At 39.3% G+C, this 23,268-nt stretch overlaps 2 protein-coding genes and 1 pseudogene across 2 annotated transcripts; all 3 read left to right on the top strand.

The window, feature by feature from the left end:
* The first annotated feature begins 1,621 nt into the window (after positions 1 to 1,621).
* On the top strand, positions 1,622 to 2,578 carry LOC103230981 (olfactory receptor 2T10). The gene has a single exon (XM_007990126.3). The coding sequence runs from the start codon at positions 1,640 to 1,642 to the stop codon at positions 2,576 to 2,578; it is 939 nt and encodes a 312-aa protein (XP_007988317.2). The 5' UTR covers positions 1,622 to 1,639.
* A 1,023-nt stretch (positions 2,579 to 3,601) lies between these two features.
* On the top strand, positions 3,602 to 5,103 carry LOC140710176 (keratin, type I cytoskeletal 19 pseudogene; annotated as a pseudogene).
* A 16,074-nt stretch (positions 5,104 to 21,177) lies between these two features.
* Positions 21,178 to 22,176, top strand: LOC103230980 (olfactory receptor 2T3). The gene is given in 2 exon segments (XM_037986222.2): positions 21,178 to 21,388; positions 21,390 to 22,176. Coding segments are annotated over 2 exon segments (996 nt in total). The 5' UTR covers positions 21,178 to 21,179.
* Positions 22,177 to 23,268: the final 1,092 nt, after the last annotated feature.

Here is a 23,268-nt window from a genome sequence, read left to right as displayed (position 1 = left end):
AGGTGATTAATTGACTAGATGCTCTAAGAAGACATTGGAACTTGGATGATGTGAAGATAGTTATCTCAATTGATTGTTTACAGCCAGTTACAGGTAGAATTCCTTGTTCTTTTTCCTCCCCTCTCACTAATGCACTATGAGTAGTCTTAAAAATTGCAACTTCAGGGACCCCCATGCTTTAACCACTGGGAGAAGAAACCTTAGGATGACCTACCCAAATACAATAAATATGTTGAATGTCACACTAAGGTAAGTATAATTTGAGGCAAACTTTCTCTCACCAAGATTTTACAGGCAAAATGGAGAGATTGGAAGAAAAGATGTGGGCTTGTAAAATCCAGTTACATTTTACTTTAATTTTATAAAGGTTCACACCAAGAAATTGCAAGTGAGGTTCAGACCAATCACCTCAGAATAAAGTACTGATTCGATGATAATACTGATTCCTAAAGCGTCACTGATCTGAGATTAGCCATAATTTTTTTGATATCTTGAAAGATTGGCAGAACCACAACAGATCAGAACATCTTGATGGAAATCATGAAAATATGAACTCACAAGATTAATGTCTTTGTAATAGGATAAGTGGAAGCATAAAAACATTTTATAAGTCTTGTGTGTAAAAGTATTTAAATCATTTTAGAAAAATTGACAAGTTGCACTAGTGTCTTTAATACATTTAAATAAATTTGACTAAAGGTTTTGAATTTTATGTTTAAAATGTCTAAAATCACTGGTTGCTTAATATATTGCTTTTAGATATTGAAAAATTGTATGTTCATAGATTTGTAATGAGATTTAATAAAAATATTCCTTTTTTTGCAGAAATGACTCTTGAGGGTCACATATATAGAAACTTATTAGCTCTAAAATCCCATGGGAATGGGATTACGGCAATACAGACACATGCAACTGTAAGATACTAAGTTAAGTGGAAGTGTAAAAATATATTTTATAAATCACACGTAGGTAAAAGCATTTAAATCATTTTAGAAAAATTGACAAATTTGTACTAGTGTCTTTATTAATACATTTAAAGACATTTGATTAAATTTGTAATTGTTGTATAAAGGTTTTGGAATTTTATGTTTAAAATGTTTACAATTACTGGTTAAGATATTTAAATATTGAAACATGTTCATAGATTTGCACATAAGATATTTAATATTAAACACAAGTATTACTAATTCTTTTTTGCAGAAATGACTCTTGAGGGTCAAACAAATATTTATATTATTAGCTCTGTAAAATCCCATGGGAATGGGATTCGGGCAATACAAGCACGTGCAACTGTAAGATACACACAAAAAACCAATGTGAACACATACAAGTAAAACTAACAAATACTAGTGACTACATCACCTCCTATGAGAAATATTTTAATTTGTTGTATGGACCTCTTCAATGAGAGTATAAATATTTCATTCCCATTCTAGATGGGAATCAGATTCACAATCTAACGTGCTGTCTTTTTAGTGCAAATTCACAGCTGATGTCGGAAATAAACTCTGATTTCCACTTGAAATTTTTAAAAGTTGAAGCGAAGCAAACATACTTTTATGTGGTGCACACAGGATTATAAATAACATAACATTTACTTTTATCCTCCAGGTAAAGCCACTTCAAACGATCATACCACATGTGGCTGGCCAACCAGACCCTGGGTGGTGACTTTTTCCTGTTGGGAATCTTTAGCCAGATCTCACACCCTGGCCTCCTCTGCTTGCTTATCTTCAGTATATTTTTGATGGCTGTGACTTGGAATATTACATTGATACTTCTGATCCACATTGACTCCTCTCTGCATACTCCCATGTACTTCTTTATAAACCAGCTCTCCCTCATAGACTTGACATATATTTCTGTCACTGTCCCCAAAATGCTGGTAAACCAGCTGGCCAAAGAGAAGACCATCTCGGTCCTTGGGTGTGGGACCCAGATGTACTTCTACCTGCAGTTGGGAGGTGCAGAGTACTGCCTTCTAGCTGCCATGGCCTATGACCGCTACGTGGCCATCTGTCATCCTCTCCGTTACTCTGTGCTCATGAGCCAGAGGGTATGTCTCCTCCTGGCATCAGGTTGCTGGTTCGTAGGCTCAGTGGATGGCTTCATGCTCACTCCCATCACCATGACCTTCCCCTTCTGCAGATCCCATGAGATTCACCACTTCTTCTGTGAGGTCCCTGCTGTTTTGAAGCTCTCTTGCTCAGACACCTCACTTTACAAGATTTTCATGTACTTGTGCTGTGTCATCATGCTCTTGATCCCTGTGACAGTCATTTCAGTGTCTTACTACTTTATCATCCTCACCATCCATAAGATGAACTCAGCTGAGGGTCGGAAGAAGGCCTTCACCACCTGCTCCTCCCACATGACAGTGGTCAGCCTCTTCTACGGAGCTGCTATTTACAACTACATGCTCCCCAGCTCCCACCACACCCCGGAGAAAGATATGATGGTGTCCTTTTTCTACACCATCCTTACACCTGTGTTGAATCCTATCATTTACAGTTTCAGGAATAAGGATGTCACAGGGGCTTTGAAAAAAATGCTAAGAATGCAGAAAGCTCCATATTAAAGTGTGAAAGAACTTAAGTTGGTCCTCTCTTCTTAGGGTCTCTCTCTTCACTTTAGGTGTCCTTCCTATAAAACAATCAGCATATTGTGGTGGTGTCTGACTCTGAGTTGCCATTCAGGGGGTTTCCGTCCACTCTTCTTCTCTCCTATAATCACACTTGAGATGTTCACTTATCTCCCCCCACCCCTCTTCCCTCATAGCATTGATCTCCAGTCCTTCGGGGCCAACAGTCCTTTTTTAGATTGGAGTTGAGAAATATGAAAATAAATGTGTTTATGACCCTTGAGCACCTTCTACCAGAGAGAAAATTTGTTTTGATATCATGGGCTCACTGAACATGAAATAACTCCATATTCAGATTGTTCCTCCACATCCACTCTGTGCTAAAGACTTCCTTTACCACCTCATTTGACCCTCACCCTCTGTGGTTGAAGCTAAGGTCACCCACATTTCAAAAGTGACAAAACAGCCTTTGAGGCTTCCCCTGACTTGCCCCAAGCAGGAGATCCTCAGGGAAAGGAGGTTCATTCATCCATAAGCATTTGGGGCTAAATACATTCAAGACCTTAGAGATGCTAAATGTACAGTTGAGATTTTTCTTTCATCAGAATTTCTAGAATGTTCTCAAGTTATTTTCTGTGAGCATATGAGAAGTTCAACCTCAAATTAGACCAGACACATGGGCTATCCAGAACACATCTGTTTGGAGTAGAATTGGTTCATTTAGACTTAACCAGAGAAATATGGAAGTTTCTCACACTTCTACCCTGTTCAAGCCAATGGTGACACATACTTAGAATATAATTTCAAATCAGTTTTATGTATGCGCATAGTTGTATTTGTATTAACTTTTTTAACAACGATAACATCTTGTGTGCTTATCATGATCTGGCACCATTTTTTGTGTGTGACATGTATGGAACACTTTTATTTTCACAGCCTAATATTAGCTTTATTCTACAGTTGATTTAACTGAGATTCCGTGGGTTTGAGAAACTTGAACAAGGGCATGCAGCTTAGAAAATGCTCAACAGGGATGTAAGTCCAGGCCAAGCAGGCTGGAGTCCCTGCCCCTGCCCCTGCCCACTGCATGTGCTACCTCTTGAGTCTGTGGCCTTTTCCAGACTGCGTCTCTCCATCTGGGAGGGCCATACTCCAATCCTGGAATCACTAGTTCTTTCCATATCCAGTGTTTTCACATAGCTTTCCCTCTCTTCAAAATGCTCTTTTTCATCTGTAAGTACAAGGATACAAAGATAACTTTCCATGACTCTGTTACATTTCCTTAAGGCCCAAGTCATTCAGGCATTCAACAAATACCTACTGAGCCCCTATAGTTTGCCAGGCCCTGTTCTACAAACTGAGAATGCATTCATGAGCAAAACAAACTTCATCTTTTTAGCACTTAGAGGGTGTACACAGAATGTAAATTTGGTAATTGATAGGACATGGCGTATTAGAAGAAAACTGCATGCAGTGGGGCTCCGGCAGCTGTGTAGGTGTCTTCTGCCTGTTTCGTGTCCTCATCCTCCTCCTGGGGCTACAGCGGCGTCCTGGCTGGATGTGACGGGCTGATGGCAGGGAACGAGCTCACCACGCAGAACCTCAGCACCGCCTGGCCTCCTGCCTGGACAAGGTGTGCGCCCTGGAGGCGCGGCCCATGGCGAGCTGGAGATGAAGATCCGCGACTGGTACCAGAAGCAGGGGGCCCAGGCCCTCCCGCGACTCCAGCTGTGCTCCTACAAAGCCATCGAGGACCTGTGGGACAAGATATTCTCGGGGCCACCACTGAGAACCGCAGGACTGTCCCGCAGATCGACAACGCCCGTGTGGCCGCAGAGGACTTCCGGGCCAAGCCTGAGACGGAAAGCTCTGCGCATGCGCTTGGAGGGCGCCATCAAAGTGCGCAGGTGCGGGACGAGCTGACCTAGGCAGGACCCGCCTGGAGATGCAGATCCAAGGCCTGAAAGAGGAGCTGGCCTCCCTGAAAAAGAACCACGAGGAAGAAGTCGGTGGCTGAGGGGCCAAGCGGGAGGCCAGGTCAGTGTGGAGGTGGATTCGGCTCCTGGCACGGAGATCCCGAGTGACCTGCGAAGCCAATGTGAGGTCATGGCGGAGCGGAACCGGAAGGAGCTGGCGTCGGGTTCACCAGCGGGGCTGAGGAGCTGAACCGGGAGGTCGCTGGCTGCACGAAGCAGCTCCAGATGAGCAGGTCCAATGTCACTGACCTGCAGGGCACCCTCCAGGGTCTTGAGATTGAGCTGCAGTTGCAGCTCGGCCTGAAAGCTGCCTTGGAAGGCACACTGGTGGAAACTGCGGTGCGCTTTGGGGCCCAGCTGGCGCAGATCCGGGCGCTGAGGAGACGTATCGAAGGGCCGGTTGGCCACTGTGCGAACTGACAGCGGCAGAATCAGGAGAACCAGCGCCTCATGGACATGAGGTCGCAGGAGGTCGCCACCTACCGCAGTCTGCTCAAGAGCCAGCGAGATCATTCCAACAACCTCTCCACCTCCAAGGTCCTCTGAGGCGGCAGGGTCCGGGGCTTCTGCCCTCCTTCAGAGGGTGTCTCCTGGATAGGACAGGGAAGGAAGGGCTCTTCCCCTGACCTGCCAATAAAATTTTATGGCCCAAGGGGAGAAAAAAAGAATGAAAGATGTAGCAGACAATAACTAACCAAAGAGTGAAAAATGTCAAAAAAAAAAAAAAAATGCAATTAATGTGAAATAATGCAGCATCTGAGACAATAAACACTAGTAGAGATAGTGATGACTGGAACCCACACACCAGGAAAATATTGCAAGTCTAATCTTGCATAGAACTAATATCAAATCTTCACAATACATAAAAAATGAAAAAATGGAAATCCATAATCACAATGGCAGATTTTTTTTTTTTGGTATGTGTTTCGTCTGGCTTGTTTTCAACCTGATTGAGGGTACAATTGACGAATAGAAATTGAATAGGTGAAAGCTGTACACTTTGATGATTTTATGTATGTATACGTTATGAAATCATGACCACCAGCAAGCTAGTTAACATTTCCATCACCTCACATAGTTTTTTTTTTGGGTGGGGGGGGAGGGTGTGGTTAGAACACTTAAGATATCCTCTCAGCAAATGTCAAGTATACAAGATTTATCCTCTTAACAGATGTCAAGTATACAAGACTATTGCTAACTGTAGTCACCATGCTGTATATTAGCCCTCTAGAAATTATTCATTTTTGCATGACTGAACTTTGTACCATTTGACCAATCCTTATTCATTTCCCTAAACTGCTAATCACTGGGGACCAACATGCTACTCTGTTTCTGTGAGCTAGTCTACTATTTTAGATAAGTGAGAATATATGGTATTCATCTTTCTGTGTATTTTTCACTTAGCATAATATTCAGGTTCATGTTGTCCCAAATGGTAGGAGTAACTTTGGGGCTAAAAAATAAAGAATATTTCATTGTGCAAATATGTGTATGTATATTTTCATTCATTTAGTTATTTTTCTATTTTTGCTATTGTGAATAATGCTGCAATAAACACTGGTGTGCCGATACCTCTTTGAGATCCCGATTTCGCTTCTTTGGGTGAACCATGACCTAGAAGCATGATTGTGAGATCATACGATAGTACTATTTTTAACTCTTTGAAGAAACGCTATACTGTTTGCTTATAATTGCTGTTTTCATTTTCACCAACAATGTTCAAAGGTTTCTCTTTCTCCACTTTCCCTCTCTTGTTTCATCTGTAATGATGGCTATTCTAACAGGTGGGAGGTGATACCTCCTTGTGGTTTCAGTTTGCATTTGCCTGCTGCCTAGTGATGTTCAGCTCTTTATTTACCTGGTGGCCATTTTTATGTCTTGAGAAATGCCTACCCAGGTCGTTTGCTTATTTTAAATCAAGGTAATTGGTGTTTGCTACTAAGTTGTTTGAGCTCCTTGTGAGTTTTGGGTATTACCCCCTTTACAGATACATTATTTGCAAATATTTTCTCCGATTCTGTAGGTTGTCTTTTTGCTTTGTTGATCAGTTGGCCAAATATGCTCGAGTTGCTTTCTTTTCTCCCTATTGTTTTCATTGGTCTATATGTCCATTTTTCTTTGTTATGACAGTTACTTACTGTGATAATTCCCATAACGTTGTAATATATTTTGAAATAAATGTGATGTCTCTAGTTTTGCTCTTGTTCAAGATTGATTTGGCTATTTGAGATCTTTGGTTCTAGATGTAAAGAAATATCACTGATATTTTATAGATTGCAATTTATAGATTGTTTTTGCTTAATAAGGACATTTTAACAATGTTAATTCTTCAAATCAATGAATACAGTGTCTTTCCATGTATTTGTGTCTCCTTCAATATCTTTGACTAATGTATTATGAATCAGTGTACAAATTGTCTGCCCCATTGGATTAAGTATTCCTAAATATATATTTTTTTGCTATTTTAAATGGGATGCTTTATTTTCCTTCCAAATAACTCATTGTTTGCAGAAATGCCACTGATTTTTGTGTGCTATTTTATGTTCTACAACTTTACTGAATTTGTTTATTCAAATAGTTTTTTGGTGTAATCTTGTATATAAAAACCCTAAGGCCATATCATCTGCAAATAGAAATGATTTTAATATTTTTCTAATTTTGATGCTTTTTTGTCTAATTGCTTTGGTTAGGACTTTCAGCACCATGTTAAACAGAAGTGGTGACAATGGACATCCTTGCTTTGTATTAGATCATAGGAGAAACATTTTCATTTTTTATTATGTTAACTGGGCTTTTCATATATGATGTGTTGAAGTAAGTTCCTTCTATACCTGTTTTCAGAGTTTTGACATGAATTGTCAAATGCTTTTGATGCAAATTTTATTCTCTTAATGTGTTATATCACACTGATTGATTTGCCTATGTTGAAGCATTGTTGCATCCCAGAGATATGTGTCAGTTGGCCATGGTTTATTATCTTTTTAATGGGCTATTGAATTTGGTTTGTTAGTAGTGTGTTGAAGATTTTTACGCCTATATTTATCAGTGATATTGACCTGTAGTTTTATTTTCTTGTGATTATCTTTGGCTTTGATGTAAGTGTATCATGGCCTCATAAAATGAGTTTGGGTCATTCTTCTGGGTTTTGAAAGAGTTTAAGAAGGATTGCTATTAGTTCTTCTTCAAATGTTTAGAATTCATCCATGAAGCCATTTGGTTCTGGTCTTTGAGAAGTTTTTGTTTACTAATCTTATTTGTTGGTCTGCTCAGGCTTCCCATTTCCTCTTGATTTAGTTTTTGTAGGTTGTATAAATCAAGAAGTTTGATTTCTTATAGATAATCTAATTTATAAGTGCATAATTTTCATAAGTCTTTTATAATCCTTTTCATTTTGAGGCATTTGTTCTAATGACTCCTTATTTCTTATTTTAGCTATTTGAGAGTTATTTGAGGATACTCTTTTTTTTCCTTAGGCTAAGTTTTATCACCTTTTAGTTGAAAAAAAAATTTAGTTTTGCTGATTTTTCTAGTTTTTCTAGTCTCATTTATTTCTACTTTAATATTTTCTGTGTGATAACTTTGGACTTAGGCTTTTCTGCTTCTAGTTTCTTGAGGTATGAAGTTGGCTAATTTGAATTCTTTAATGTAGCTATTCATTGCAATCAACTTTTAGTACTAGATTTGGTGCATCTCATAAGTTTTAGTATATTGTATTTTTTGTTTGTCTTGAGATTTTCTGTTTTGATTTTTCCTTTTGCCCAGTCATTGCTCAATTTAAAGGTATATATGTTAACACAGCAATATGGGATAGAGTACATAAACCTCCAAATTACTAAAGTTATAGAAGATTTATACAACATAATGGCCACAAAACTTGTACATACGGAACAATGCTTGCAACAATAATAAATGTCACGTTCTTTTCTAGTGCACATGGGATTCTCACCAAAATCAAATACAGGTGGGCCTTTGACAGAACAATAATATAAACATGACATAAAATGTGTAGGATGGACTGGGTGCAGTGGCTCATGCCTGTAATCCCAGCACTTTGGGAGGCTGAGGCGGGCGGATCATGAGGTCAGGAGATCGAGGCCATCCTGGCTAACACTGTGAAACCCCATCTCTACTAAAAAAAATACAAAACAAAATTAGCCGGGTGTGGTGGCGGGTGTCTGTAGTCCCAGCTACCAGGGAGGCTGAGGCAGAAGAATGCCATGAACCCAGGAGGCAGAGCTTGCAGTGAGCTGAGATCGCACCACTGCACTCCAACCTGGGCGACTGAGTGAGACTCTGTCTCAAAAAAAAGAAAAAAGTATAGGATGCAGCTAAACAAGTGGTTACAGAAAAATTTATCCCTGTAGATCATTAAGAAAGAAGAAAGGCTAAATATTGACGAATCTCCTATTTCAAGAAGACAGAATTTAAAAATCTCAAATTATGTCTACAAAATGTTGAAAGAGTAAAGAATGAAGTAGACACCATCTATTTATAAATGTATGTAGAAATCATAGGTTAATATCTGTGTTTGATTTCAGTTCCACATCAAAAGGTCTATAATCATTTTTCCACTTTTGTGTTCTTATTGCATTATTTTCAAAAAAAAATTTTTTTTTTTTTTTTTGAGACGGACTCTGGCTCTGTCGCCCGGGCTGGACTACAGTGGCCAGATCTCAGCTCACTGCAAGCTCCGCCTCCCAGGTTCACACCATTCTCCTGCCTCAGCCTCCCGAGTAGCTGGGACTACAGGTGCCGCCACCTCGCCCGGCTAGTTTTTTGTATTTTTAGTAGAGACGGGGTTTCACTGTGTTAGCCAGGATGGTCTCGATCTCCTGACCTCGTGATCCGCCCGTCTCGGCCTCCCAAAGTGCTGGGATTACAGGCTTGAGCCACCGCGCCCGGCCTTCAAAAATATTTTTAATTGAAATATTAAAATACATATGTTTTGGGGTACAATGTGATATTTGGATATTATGTATATTTGTAATGATTAAGCTAATGAACATTTTACCAATTTTTGTGGTGAGACATTTAAAATGTACCCACTTAGCCATTTTGATATACAACACATAGTACATGTGTAATTACAATTTTGTATTATATATAATATACATTATACACATGTACATACGTATTATATATACAATTATATAATTTTGATATATACAACACAATGTACAACATTGACACAAATGAACAAGATTTTCTTCTATTTTAAGGCTGAATTATATTTCACTGTGGATGTCTTGTTTTCTGTATCTAGTCATCCATTGATGGATACTTAGGTTGATTCCATATCTTGGCTATTGTGAATAATGTTGCAATGAACATGGGAGTGCAGATATCTCTTTGACATACCCATTTAAATTGGATACATCCTTAGTAATGGAATTCCTGAATCACATGGGGTTCATACTATTAATGCCTACATCAAAAAGTCTGAAAGAGCAGACAGACAATCTAAAGTCACACCTCAAGGAACTAGAGAAACAAGAACAAACTAAACCCAAACCTAGCAGAAGAAAAGAAATAACAAAGATCAGTGGAGAACTAAATGAAATTGAAACAAAATATACAAAAGATACGTGAAACAATAAGTTGGTTCTTTGAAAAAATAAAATAGACCGTTAGCAAGACTATTCAAGAAAAGAGAATACCCAAGTGAGCTCAATTAGAAATGAAACGGGTGATATCACAACCAAAACCACAGAAATACAAAAGATTATTTGTGGCTACTATGATCACCTTTATGCATGTAAAGTAGAAAACCTACAGGAGATGAATTAATTTCTGGAAATATACAATGCTCCTAGATTAAGAAGAAATAGAAACTCTGAAGAGAGACCAGTACCAAGCAGCAAGATTGAAATAGTGCCAACAAAAAAAGTTTAGGACCAGATGGATTCACAGCTGAATTAATTGGCATCCACAAGAGAGAGGGAAACCTTCCTAAATCATTCTATGAAGCCAGTATCGCCCTGATACCAAACACAGGAAAGGACATAACAAGCAGAACTGTAGACCAATATCGCTGATGAACATACATGCAAAAACTCTAAACAAAATACTAGCTAACAGAATCTAACAGCATATCAAAAAAATCATCATGATCAAGTGGGTTTCATAACAGGGATGCAGGGATGGTTTAACATATACATCACATAAACAGAATTAAAAGCAAAAGTCACATAGTTATCTCAATAGTTGCAGAAAAAGCATTTGACAAAATCCATCCCTTTATGATTAAAACCCTTAGCAAAATCAGCATACAAGGGACATACTGTAAGGTAATAACAGCCACCTATGACAAACCCACAGCAAACATTCTGAATGGGGAAAAGTTGAAAGCATTCCCTCTGAGAACTGGAACAAGACAAGGATGCCCATTTTCACCACTTCTATTCAATATAGTTCTGGAAGTCCTAGCCAGAGCAATCAGACAAGAGAAAGAAGTAAAGGACATCCAAATCAGTAAAGAGGAAGGTATGCTGTCGCTGTCTGCTAATAGTATGCCCTAAAGACTGATCCAAAAACCTCCTAGAACTGGTAAACAAATTCAGCAAAGTTTCAGAATATAAAATTAATGTACACAACTCAGTAACTCTGTTAATACAGCAATAGCTACCAAACTGAGATTCAAATCAAGAGCTCAACCCAATTTACAATAGCTGCAAAATAAAAATACTTAGGAATACCTAACCAAGGAGGTGAAAGACGTCTATGAGGAAAACTACAAAACACTGCTGAAAGAGATCATAGATGACACAAACAAATTGAAACGCATCCCATGCTCATGGGTAGGTAGAATCAATAATTGAAAATGACCATATTGCCAAAAGCAATGGACAAAATCAATGCAATTCCCATCAAAACACCACCATCATTCTTCACAGAAAAACAATCCTAAACAATCCTAAAATGCATATGGAACCAAAAAAAAGCCCACATAGCCAAAGCAAGACTAGGAAAAAAAGAATGAAACCAGACGCATCACATTACTAGACTTCAAACTATCCTATAAGGCCATAGTCACCAAAAATAGCTTGGTACTGTCTTAAATATCAGTCTATAGACCAATGGAACAGAATAGAGAACCCGGAAATAAAACCAAATACTACAGCCAACTGATCTTCAACAAAGCAAACAAAAACATAAAGGTGGGGAAATGACACCCTCTTCAACAAATGGTGCTGAGAAAATTGGCAAGCCACATGTAGAAGAATGAAACTGGAACCTCATCTCTAACCTTATAGAAAAAGCAACTCAAGATGGATCAAAGACTTAAAACTAAGACCTGAAATTATTAAAATTCTGGAAGATAATGTGAGAAAATGTGATCTTGTAGACATTGGCTTAGGCAAAGACTAAGACCAAGAACCCAAAAGCAAATGCAACAACAACAACAAAAAATAAATGGACTTAATTAAACTAAAAAGCTTCTGCACAGCAAAAGGATATCATCAGAGTAGACAGACAACCCATGGAGTGGGAGAAAATCTTCAGTCTATACATCCATCTACAAGAACCTCAAGTCAGCAAGAACAAAACAATCCCATCAAAAAGTGGGCTAAGGACACAAATAGACAATTCTCAAGATAAAATATACAAATGGCTAACCAACATGAAAACAATGCTCAACATCACTAATTATCAGGGAAACGAAATTCAAAACCACAATGCAATGTCATCTCCTTCAAGAATGGCCATAATCAAAAATTTTTTAAAAAACTAGACATTGGTGTGGATGTGCTGAAAAGGGAACACTTACACTCTTGGTGCAAATGTAAACTCGTATAACCACTATGGAAAACAGTGTGGAGATTCCTTAAAGATCTAAAAGTAGATCTACCATTTGATCCAGCAATCCCACTACTGGATATCTACCCAGAGGAAAATAAGTCATTATACGAAAAAGATACTTGCACATACAATGTTTACAGCACCACACTTCACATTTGCAAAAATATGGAAGCAGCCCAAATGATCATCAATCAATGAGTGGATAAAGAAAAAAAAATATATATATATATATATACTACTTAGCCATGAAAAGGATGAAATAATAGCATTTGTAGCAAACTGGATGGAATTAGAGACCATTATTCTAAGTGAAGCAACTCAGGAATGAAAAACCAAACATTTGTATGTTCTCTCACTCATAAGTGGGAGCTAAGCTATGAGGACGCAAAGGGATGAGAATGATACAATAGACTTTGTGGACTTGGGGGAAAGGGTGGGAGCAGGTGAGGGATAAAAGAATACGCATTGAGTACAGTGTACACTACTTGGGTGATGAGTGCACCAAATTCTCAGAAATTGCCACTAAACAACTTATTAATGTAACCAAACACCACCTGCTCCCCAAAACCTATTGAAATTATATATATATGTGTATCTATATAGATAGATACACACACACACACACACACATACATACATATATATACACATACATATATATATATATGTACATCATCCAGGGGTGCAGTGGCTTATGCCTATAATCCCAACATTTTGGAAGGCTGAGGTGGGAGGATTGCTTGAGGATAGGTGTTTGAGACCAGCCTGGGTAACATAGTGAGACCTCATCCCTACAAAAATTAATTTTAAACAGTTAGGGAAGTATAGTGGCACGTGCCTGTAATCCTACGTACTCAGGAGGCTGAGGTGAGAGGATCATTTGAACCTGGGAGATTGAAGCTGCAGTGAGCCACGATTGTACCACTGCACTCCAGCCTGGGTGACAGAGCAAGGTCCTAACTCAAAAACAGGAGGATATCTATTTTACAGATACATCAAACTCTTACCTGTGCTCTTAAATTCCCTGTCTTAGTGTCCTCAGACCAATTTTTTAGACAGTAGGTGTGTAACTTCCCTATCAATTTTTAATATTTTTATTGCAGATGTGTCCAAATGTAATATTTTAGCAGGATATATTTAAATGGTAGCACACTGATCATTCTACAATATATATTTTTCTTCAACTTATTGAAATGTTCACAATAAATTGGTATTAATATTGATCATGTGCATTTTCTTTGTATGAATACTTAGGTTTACCACTTTTTTCATGCTTTATAGAGTACCAGAGTGTCTATCCTTGTATAATCTCCTTGGAAGTCTTAGGTAGTGAAGAAAGAACATCTTCAATGTTATGAGATATTATTAAATTCATCTCTAAAAGAGTTGCACTAATCTTTCTAACCATTTTCCCTCCTTCCTTTATTTAACAAATAATCAATTTTTACTGTTAGGTTGGTGCAAAAGTAACATATTCCAGGCACAGTGCTAATGTTAGAAAACAATAGAGAAGAAAATAAATATATTTTGGTCTCCTCGTGTGATAACAAAGCCCCAAACAGTGAATAGGTAAAACGTATGATATGGTCATGAAAGATGATATGTTATGAACATAAAATAGGGGAGCACTGTTGCCACTTTAAATATAATTATGGATTAGAATGGACAAGGTAATGCCATAGTAACATCTCAAGCTGCACAAAAACATTGTTTATGTGATGTTCACACTGTAAATCTGTCAGATGGTACTTGGGATCCACTCATCAAAAGTCTCTCAAGGACCCAAGATGATGGATAAATTTGTTGACCATTTTGTCATTTTATGTTCTTGAATATGTTTATATTTGTGGCTATACATGAAGTTTATACAACTATTGAATATATCCATAAAAAATCATAAGTGTACAGCTCATTAAGAATTTCATAACAGTACCTAAAATGTATCTAGAGAGAATTTTGCAATTTTACGTATCAACCCTCCACCTGTGATTTTTAAACACTTAGTTTTTTAACTTTCATACCTATGCAGCATTTAGATAGCCCATTAAAGTAATTTTTAATTATACATATACATATTAGTCATGTGGAATTGTCATTGAAACTTAAAATACAAGAGTAAGTGAGTTGAGGCTTGTGTGAAGAGTGTAAAAGGATTGTGACATCTCAGGTGCAAGAGTTCTCACTGATTAAGAGTAGAGCAAGCCTTCATACAGAAATTGTCATATTATCTGAGCATTTATGACTGGTAGAGTTTATACAGAAATGCATTTGGTAAATTCACAGCAAGGAAGCAGGATACGAGAAGTTATGAAGGAATATGAAAGTGTGTGGTTTAAAGATACTCGGAGATATTGGAAGAAGCAATGTTGGAAGACAGGGTGGTTACCAGCCAAGGAGAGAATATGCTCATTCTGTTTCCTGGTGTCAATATCTGCTTCTACAGTTGGGTTTATGTGTTGGGTTCTGCATCTGAGGATTCAACCAATCATGGACTTAACCAATGATGGATTGAAAATATAATTAGGCTTATGATGGTCACATTGGTACAGACTTTTCTAAAAATTTTATTTTTTTGTTATGTAGTAGGTCTATATATTTATAGGGTACATGAGATGTTTTGACATGGTAATGCAATTTATTCATTCTAACAACTTTGTTGTATCCATTAACCATCCCCACCTACCCCTTCATCCCCTCAGTGCCCTTCCCAGTATCTGCTAAGCATATTTCTAATTTATGTCTCCATGAGTCCAATTGTTTTGATTTTTAGGTGCCACAAATAACTGAGAACATGCAATGTTTGTTTTTCTGTGCCTGATTTATTTCACTTAGCATAATGACCTCCAATTCCATCTATGTTGTTGCAAATGACAGGATCTCATTATGTTTTGTGACTGTACAGTACTTCATCATGTGTAAGTACCACATTTTCTTTGCCCATTAATCTGTTGGACACATAGGTTGCCTCCAAATTGTAGCTATCATGAATGGAGCTGCAACAAGCATGGGTGTGTAGGTATCTCTTCAGTATATTTCTTTTCTTTTGGGTATATACCCGGCAGTGGGATTGCTGGATATGTTAGCTCTATTCTTAGTTTTTTGAGGAACCTCCAAACTGGTCTCTGTTGCACCTTTAAATACAGCTTTAAATACAACTTTACATTCCCACAAAGAGTTTATGAGGGTTCCCTCTTCTCCATGTCCTCACCAGCATTTGTTATTGCATATCTTTTGTATAAGAGCTGTTTTAATTGGGTGATATCTCATTGTAGCTTTGATATGCATTTCTCAGATCAATGTTGAGCACCTTTTTATGTGCCTGCTTTTGACTTTTGTCTGTCTTCTTTTGAGAAATGTCTATTCAATCTTTTACCAATATTTAAATCAGATTATTAGATTTTTTCCTGTAGATTTGTTTGAGCTCCCTATGTATTGTGGTTAATTCCTTGTGAGGTGGGTAGTTTGCAAACGTTTTCTTCCATTCTGTGGGTTGTCTCTGTTGATTATTTCCTTCACTGTGCAGAAGCTTTCTAACATAATGTGCTCCCATTTGTCCATGTTTGCTTGGGTTGCCTATGTTATGGAGTATTACTCAAGAAATATTTGCCCAGACAAATATCCTGGAGATTTTCTCCAATGTTTTCTTGTGATAGTTTCAGAGTTTGAGGTCTTAGTCTTTAGTCCATTTTGACTTTATCTTTGTATATGGTGAGAAGATGGGACTAGTTTCATTTTTCTTCATATGGATATCCACTTTTCCCAGTACTGCTTATTGAAGAGTCATTCTTTTCCCCAGCATCTGTTCCTTGCAACTTTGTAGAAAATGAGTTCACCGTAGGTGTGTGGATTTCTTTGAGTTCTCTATTCTGTGTCATTGGTCTATGTATCTGTTTTTATGCCAGACCCATGCTGTTTTGGTTATGGTAGCTCTGTAGTATAATTTGAAGTCAAGCAATGGGATTCCTCCAGTTTTGGTGGGTTGGTTGGTTGGTGGTTTTGCTTAGAATAATTTTGGTTATTCTGGGTGTTTTATGCTTTCATACAAATGTTATGATAGTGTCTTCTAGATCTGTAAGAAATGTCATTGGTATTTTGATAAGGATAACGTTGAATCTATAGATTGCTTTGAGTACTATGGATATTTTAACAATATTGATTCTTTTGGTTCATGAACCTGGAATATCTTTTCATTTTGTAGTGTCCTCTTCAATTATTAATGTTTTGTAGTTATCATTATAGAACTCTTTCACTTCTTTGGTTAATTCCTGTTTAATTTTATTTGTGGCTGTCCTAAATGTGATTACTTTTTCAATTTCTGTTTTAATCTATTTGCTATTGACATCTAGAAATCTACTGCCTTTTGTATGTTGATTTTGTATGCTGCAACTTTCCTGAATTTATTAGTACTAATAGGTTTTTGGGGAGACTTTAGGTTTTTCCAAGTATAAGATCCTATCATCTGTGAACAAAGATAATTTTACTCACCTTTCAAGTTTGATGCCATATATATATGTGTGTGTGTGTATACATATATATGTATATATGTGTACATATATATGTATATATGTGTACATATATATGTATATACACACATGCATATATATATATTTATATTTCTCTTGTTTGATGCTCTAGCAAGGACTTCCAATATAATATTTTGAATAACAATGGTAACAATAGTTGCACTAAAGTGCCAAAGTCTCCTTTAATTTCCTTTCCACCATATCTGGTAATATGCTGAGTCTCACCTGAAGCCAGCATGTCTCAGAGTCTCACCCAAGGCCCTTGATGTAGTACCTGGGTGTCACTACTGGTTATCTGGAGCCTGAGAGCTCTTCAGTTGGGAGGTGATGAATACTGTCAGGACTGAGTCTCTCCCTTTAAGGCAGCAGATTTCCTTCTAACCCAGTGTGTGTCTAGAAATTTAGGACCTGGAAAGGGGGTCTCATGACTCTGGCTGGTATCCAACCTGTTATGGCTGTGCTGGTATCCAAGATGCAAGACAAAGTCCTCCTCACACTTCCCTCTCCTCTCAAGCAGAAGAAAGAGGCCTCCTTTGGAGTCACAGGCTGTGGAGCCTGAGGTTAGGGGATGAGGTTACCTGCCCTGGCTTGTGTTTTAATGGGTCAGGTGACCCCCCAGTCCACTGGCTCTGGGCCCAGTTCAGCACTAGGACTTGCAGCTCTTGTGGCCTAGACTCCCCTTCAGGTTTGTCTGTGGCTCCGGAGCACTTTAGCCCTTCATGGTGAGGCTTGGGTAGCTCAAGTAAGTTCCAAACACTGGGATTGGCAATTCCCCTCTAGCAACGGCTGGTTTAAATGCTCCCTCCATGGTGGGTGTCAGCTGCATTTGGTCTGGGTTTTCTTTCTGCTATAACAAGGGCATCACTGAGTTCAATGTCTTAAAATTACTGGCTCTCCCTCTCCCCGGTGCACAGAGAAGCTCTCCATACCACACCACCACTGCTGGGGGGATGAAGGAGTGGTAGTGTCAGTGATGCAATACTGTTTTTCTGACTTCTTCCAGGCCTCATTCAGAAATATGAATTTAATTCCATGTACTTGGAGTGCTCACCTGATTTTTGATTCTTGTAAAGGTGGTTTTTGGTGTAGTTTTTAAATTGGTGTTCTTGCAGGGGGATGATCCATGGAACCTTCTATTCTGCCCTCTTTCTCCATCCTCCATCCTCCAGAACTTTTTTCTTGTCATTATTTCCTAAAAAATATAACAACTATTTACATAGTGTTCATATTGCATTCGTTGTTACGAGTAATCTAGACATGATTTCAAGCATAATGGGAAGATTTGTGTAGGTTGTATAGAAATACTCTTCCATTTTATATTAGGGGCTTTAGCATCACGGATTTTGGTATTTTCAGGATATCCCGGATACTGAGGACAGATACTGAAGGATGACTACACTGGGGTGACTGTACACAGGGATGAATACACTACTCAGTACTTGTACATTTGACATACTGAGAAGGACTAAGCACAGCGTTGGAACGTTGTAGGCACTGAGAAAAGTGGCTCCCTTTCCCGTTCTTTTTCATTCCCAAGTTATATAATGTAAATTCGATTAGACTAATATTTCAAGGGAAGTCTCTGAGCTTTTAAGGATAGCGGTGATGTGGAAGGTCACCCTGTCATGGAGAAATCTTAGATCACATTCGGTCATCAGATTCACAGATGTTAAGATTCACAGAAGCATAGCAAGTACATAATACTCTTCCTTGTATTTGATTCTGACAAAGTGACACTCAGAGCTTTCAGTGTCTTCACTAAGATTACACAATTAATTGGAACCAAATATAATCAATGGTCAATGTTTTTTTAGAACCTCGAAGGTTGTCAGACTCAGATATTTTCTCCTGAGTCTGGGAAAGCCCCAGCTGTGTTAATGGAGAGTCTCTATAGATGCAAATTTTCCCCACAAAGGATGGCTTTGCAGGGCCATTTCAAAATCTGTCATAAGACATACTTTTGGGTGGAATATTTTGATTTCCCTCAGGGTCTGCTATCTGTCATGTGATGCTATAGCAGAGTCAGGTTGGAATTTGGTATCTTGTTACCCCTAAGAGTCTGTTTTGTCAGTCTTAGGATCTCTCTTTCAATGTTAATGCTGGTCAGTTGTGCCTAAACTCCAAAAGAGGGGGGTATAATGAAGTGTGTCTCCCTTCTTGTTATGTCCTGGAATTCAGCTTTCCAGGTTTCCTGAGGTCCTATTGGCCTAGAGGGGTCTGTTCAGTTGATTAAGGGACTTAGGATTTTATATTTAGTTTACAGACTTCTGACACTGGTTTTGCATGATCCTCCCTTTGTGAAATTCAGATTTGCTTTTACAAAGAGCTGATTTTAAATGTCCGATATGAAAATAGAATTTCAAACCAGAAAAATGAAGTTGTTTAAAAAATGTACAATGTCATGAAAAAGACGGATTTGCTTTTGGATAGACGCACCGCATAAATGGAAAATATGTTTAATTCCCACAGGGACCATGAGTGGAAAGTTAGAATCTATCAATCAAAAATAGCAAAACAAAACAAAAATACCAAAATAGTGGATTCTGAGATGGTCTTAAAGAAAGTAGAAGCTCCAGGGAAGAGACGATGCCAAGTACAGGGAAGATGAATTAGCAGGAAAAAAAAAAATGCAAATGATTAAGCAATAAACACTCACCTCAATTCCCTAAAGTGAAGAAACTGATGTAATTTCCTCATTTTGCATTCTGAATTTAAAGCCCTTGCTTTGGCCTTAGCATGGTGAAAGCAGCTTCACTGAGCTGGCGTGGCTTCGATTTATTCTCTGATGCAGCAGAACAGGTGGAGCAAAAGGTTTGTGCTGTATGTGCCGTGTCAGTCTCTTTGTTGAAAGGTGTGTTGGTAACCCGTCTCTTCAGTGCTTTATAAACCGGGTAAGTAAGGAACAAAGATACCTGACTCTTGTTGCTGTATCTTCCTAATTCTGACTTTAGGTTTCCTGAAGTCCCAGGTTTGTTTTTTCTTTTTTGGCCCTAGGAATAGTGCATTATATTTCACTTTGCGTTTCCACGTGCCTCAGTCACTATTAGTGTTTTCCTTAGCATTATTTCTCTAACCTGCAGTGCAGCAACCCTGAGGATGACCAGGCCTCAGTCATTGGGTCTCCTTGACTCTTCATTAGTCTAGAAGTTACTGGGCTTCTTAACTTTGAGACAATTGTGTCAAGCGTGATTGAAACAATTCAACTGGAAAATGAGACACAGAAATATTCAGACAAAGCAGTTACTGAGCAAAGCTCTGAATTGATGGGGGGGTGGGTGGCGGTTTAGTCTATTGTGCGAAGGAGATGCAGGACGAGAGGACTCCGAGGCTTGGTTGCAGGGCTGTGATTTTATGAAAGATTCGACACAACTGCCCCATGTGCTGTCTTTAACTTCATTTTTCAATCACTACGCACGGAATTTTGGACATTTTAGGCATGATTTTGGGGGATAAATGGTATCAGCAAAATGAAAATAAATATTTTTCTATTTCAACTAAATGCTTGATATTTAGGGCATCTGCCCTGTTTACTGCTGTGATTTCTTGTAAAAATATTTCTCTGCCTGACAGTTAATACATTAAATGCCTTAGATGTCACTGGGGACTGGGAGAGGGCTCGCCGTCCCTCCTGCTGCTCTCCCGCTCTGCACTAGTTCTGCACCCTGAGCTACTCTCCGTAGGCAGGCGGGACTCTCCCTCCACTCCTCTGCCCCAGGCAGTGCTGCTTCTGGAACTCAATCTGGTGAGGAACAGCAGAGTAAGCTGAAAAGTTTTCATGAGGAAAGTGGACTTTAATGGAGATGTATCATGGTAGAGAAATTTAAGGAGATTTCAAAGTTTCAGCTTATTTCATGGTATCAGTTATGATATTTGTACCATTAACAATATTAACATCAGCTGTGATTTCCATCACTGAGTCCTGGATGAGCTACTGCATCCAAAAGTTCGTGAAAAGCTCAACCCAACACTAACACTGTGTGACAGACCTAATGTACATTCCCTACTTAGGTCTCGAGCCATCCCACAAGGCCAGTGTATGTGTATTAATTCTGGGGGGAAATAAATAAGACGTAAAGAGTGCACATGTCTTCACTCTTGACTTGGCTCATGAAGAGTCACCTCCCCACATCTGTTTCATATTTCATTTTAGCTTGTGGCCGACATGCGACTTGATCTCTCTAAGATTTGAACTTAGGATTTCACATCAGTTTAACTCAAGTTTTAGAAAAATAACTCAAAGCGCATGTCTTACCAGAGAAAGGTTAGGAAAGCCATGTACATAGGAAAGATTCAAAACTAATGACTCTTTTTTTTCCCTCAAGTGGAAACTGTGAGCCAGTCATGTGCTCAGGGAATCCAACTTCTCAGAATCAAACTGCAAGCACCGATTTCATTCTCACAGGACTCTTTGCTGAAAGCAAGCATGCTGCCCTCCTCTACACTTTGACCTTCATTCTTTTCTTGATGGCCCTCACTGGGAATGCCCTCCTCATCCTCCTCATCCACTCAGCCCCGCCTCCACACCCCCATGTACTTCATCAGCCAGCTCGCTCTCATGGATCTCACGTACATATGCGTGACTGTGCCCAAGATGCTTGTGGGCCAGGTCACTGGAGATCACACCATTTCCCCGGCAGGCTGTGGGACCCAGATGTTCTTCTACCTGACCCTGGCTGGAGCTGAGGTTTTCCTCCTGGCTGCCATGGCCTGTGACCGCTATGCTGCTGTTTGCAGACCCCTCCATTGCCCTCTGCTGGTGAACCAGAGGGTGTGCCAGCTCCTGGTGTCAGCCTGCTGGGGTTTGGGAATGGTTGATGGTTTGTTGCTCACCCCCATTACCATGAGCTTCCCCTTTGGCCAGTCTAGGAAACTCTTGAGTTTCTTCTGTGAGACTCCTGCCCTGCTGAAGCTCTCCTGCTCTGACGTCTCCCTCTATAAGACACTCATGTACCTGTGCTGCATCCTCATGCTTCTCGTCCCCATCACAATCATCTCCGGCTCATACACCCTCATCCTGTGCCTCATCCACAGGACGAATTCTGCCACCAGCCGCAGGAAAGCCTTGGCCACCTGCTCCTCCCACATGATCACGGTGCTGCTCTTCTTTGGTGCCTCCTTCTACACCTACGTGCTCCCGAGTTCCTACCACACAGCTGAGCAGGACGTGAAGACCTCCGCCTTTTACACCATCTTCACTCCTGTGCTCAACCCCCTCGTGTACAGTCTCCGCAACAAAGATGTCACTGGGGCTGTGAGGAGCTTGATGCAGCCAAGAATGAACCAGGAAAAGCTGTAAATAGCGAGCATCGTCCCCTTCCTCTTTCTATAATTCCTTTATTCTCTGTCTCTCCTCTCTTTTGCCCTCAGGTTCCAGGGTCCCCAGCACAAAGCCACTCATATTTTCCCTCTTGCTTATACCTGGCTTTTTCCCTCCACACTACCTATTGCTCCTATTTATCTCCTTAGATTTAATATCTTTTTTTAAAACTCTGCTGCAATAGCTGACCTATGAAAGACCTTATAGGGTGCCTGTTATCTCCTCTCCCATCCCAAGTTCACCGATCATTTTAGTCTGAGACTTGGTTGTAAACACCTTACCCCTGGAGGAGACTCGTGTAAAGACTTGGAATCCTAGCAGAGCCCTAGAGGAGTGTCCGCTGCTCCTCACTTTGCAATACACTGTAAACCTCGGTTCACTTGGCAGCCTCTGGCTTTCAATGTTTCTGCTCTTGTATCTCAGTCAGTAGAAAGAAACGCATTTTGAAGTCAGGTAGCGTGATGCCTCCAGCTTTGTTCTTTTGACTTAGGATTGTCTTGGAGATGCGGGCTCTTTTTTGGTTCCATATGAACTTTAAAGCAGTTTTTTCCAATTCTGTGAAGAAGCTCATTGGTAGCTTGATGGGGATGGCATTGAATCTATAAATTACCTTGGGCAGTATGGCCATTTTCACGATATTGATTCTTCCTATCCATGAGCATGGTACGTTCTTCCATTTGTTTGTGTCCTCTTTTATTTCACTGAGCAGTGGTTTGTAGTTCTCCTTGAAGAGGTCCTTTACATCCCTTGTAAGTTGGATTCCTAGGTATTTTATTCTCTTTGAAGCAATTGTGAATGGAAGTTCATTCCTGATTTGGCTCTCTGTCACGCTACCTGACTTCAAACTATACTACAAGGCTACAGTAACCAAAACAGCATGGTACTGGTACCAAAACAGAGATATAGACCAATGGAACAGAACAGAGTCCTCAGAAATAATACCACACATCTACAGCCATCTGATCTTTGACAAACCTGAGAGAAACAAGAAATGGGGAAAGGATTCCCTATTTAATAAATGGTGCTGGGAAAATTGGCTAGCCATAAGTAGAAAGCTGAAACTGGATCCTT

Source organism: Chlorocebus sabaeus, chromosome 25 (genome assembly GCF_047675955.1).
Source record: "Chlorocebus sabaeus isolate Y175 chromosome 25, mChlSab1.0.hap1, whole genome shotgun sequence".
NCBI classification, from domain to species: domain Eukaryota; kingdom Metazoa; phylum Chordata; class Mammalia; order Primates; family Cercopithecidae; genus Chlorocebus; species Chlorocebus sabaeus.
This window is presented reverse-complemented; position numbering and strand designations above follow the sequence as displayed.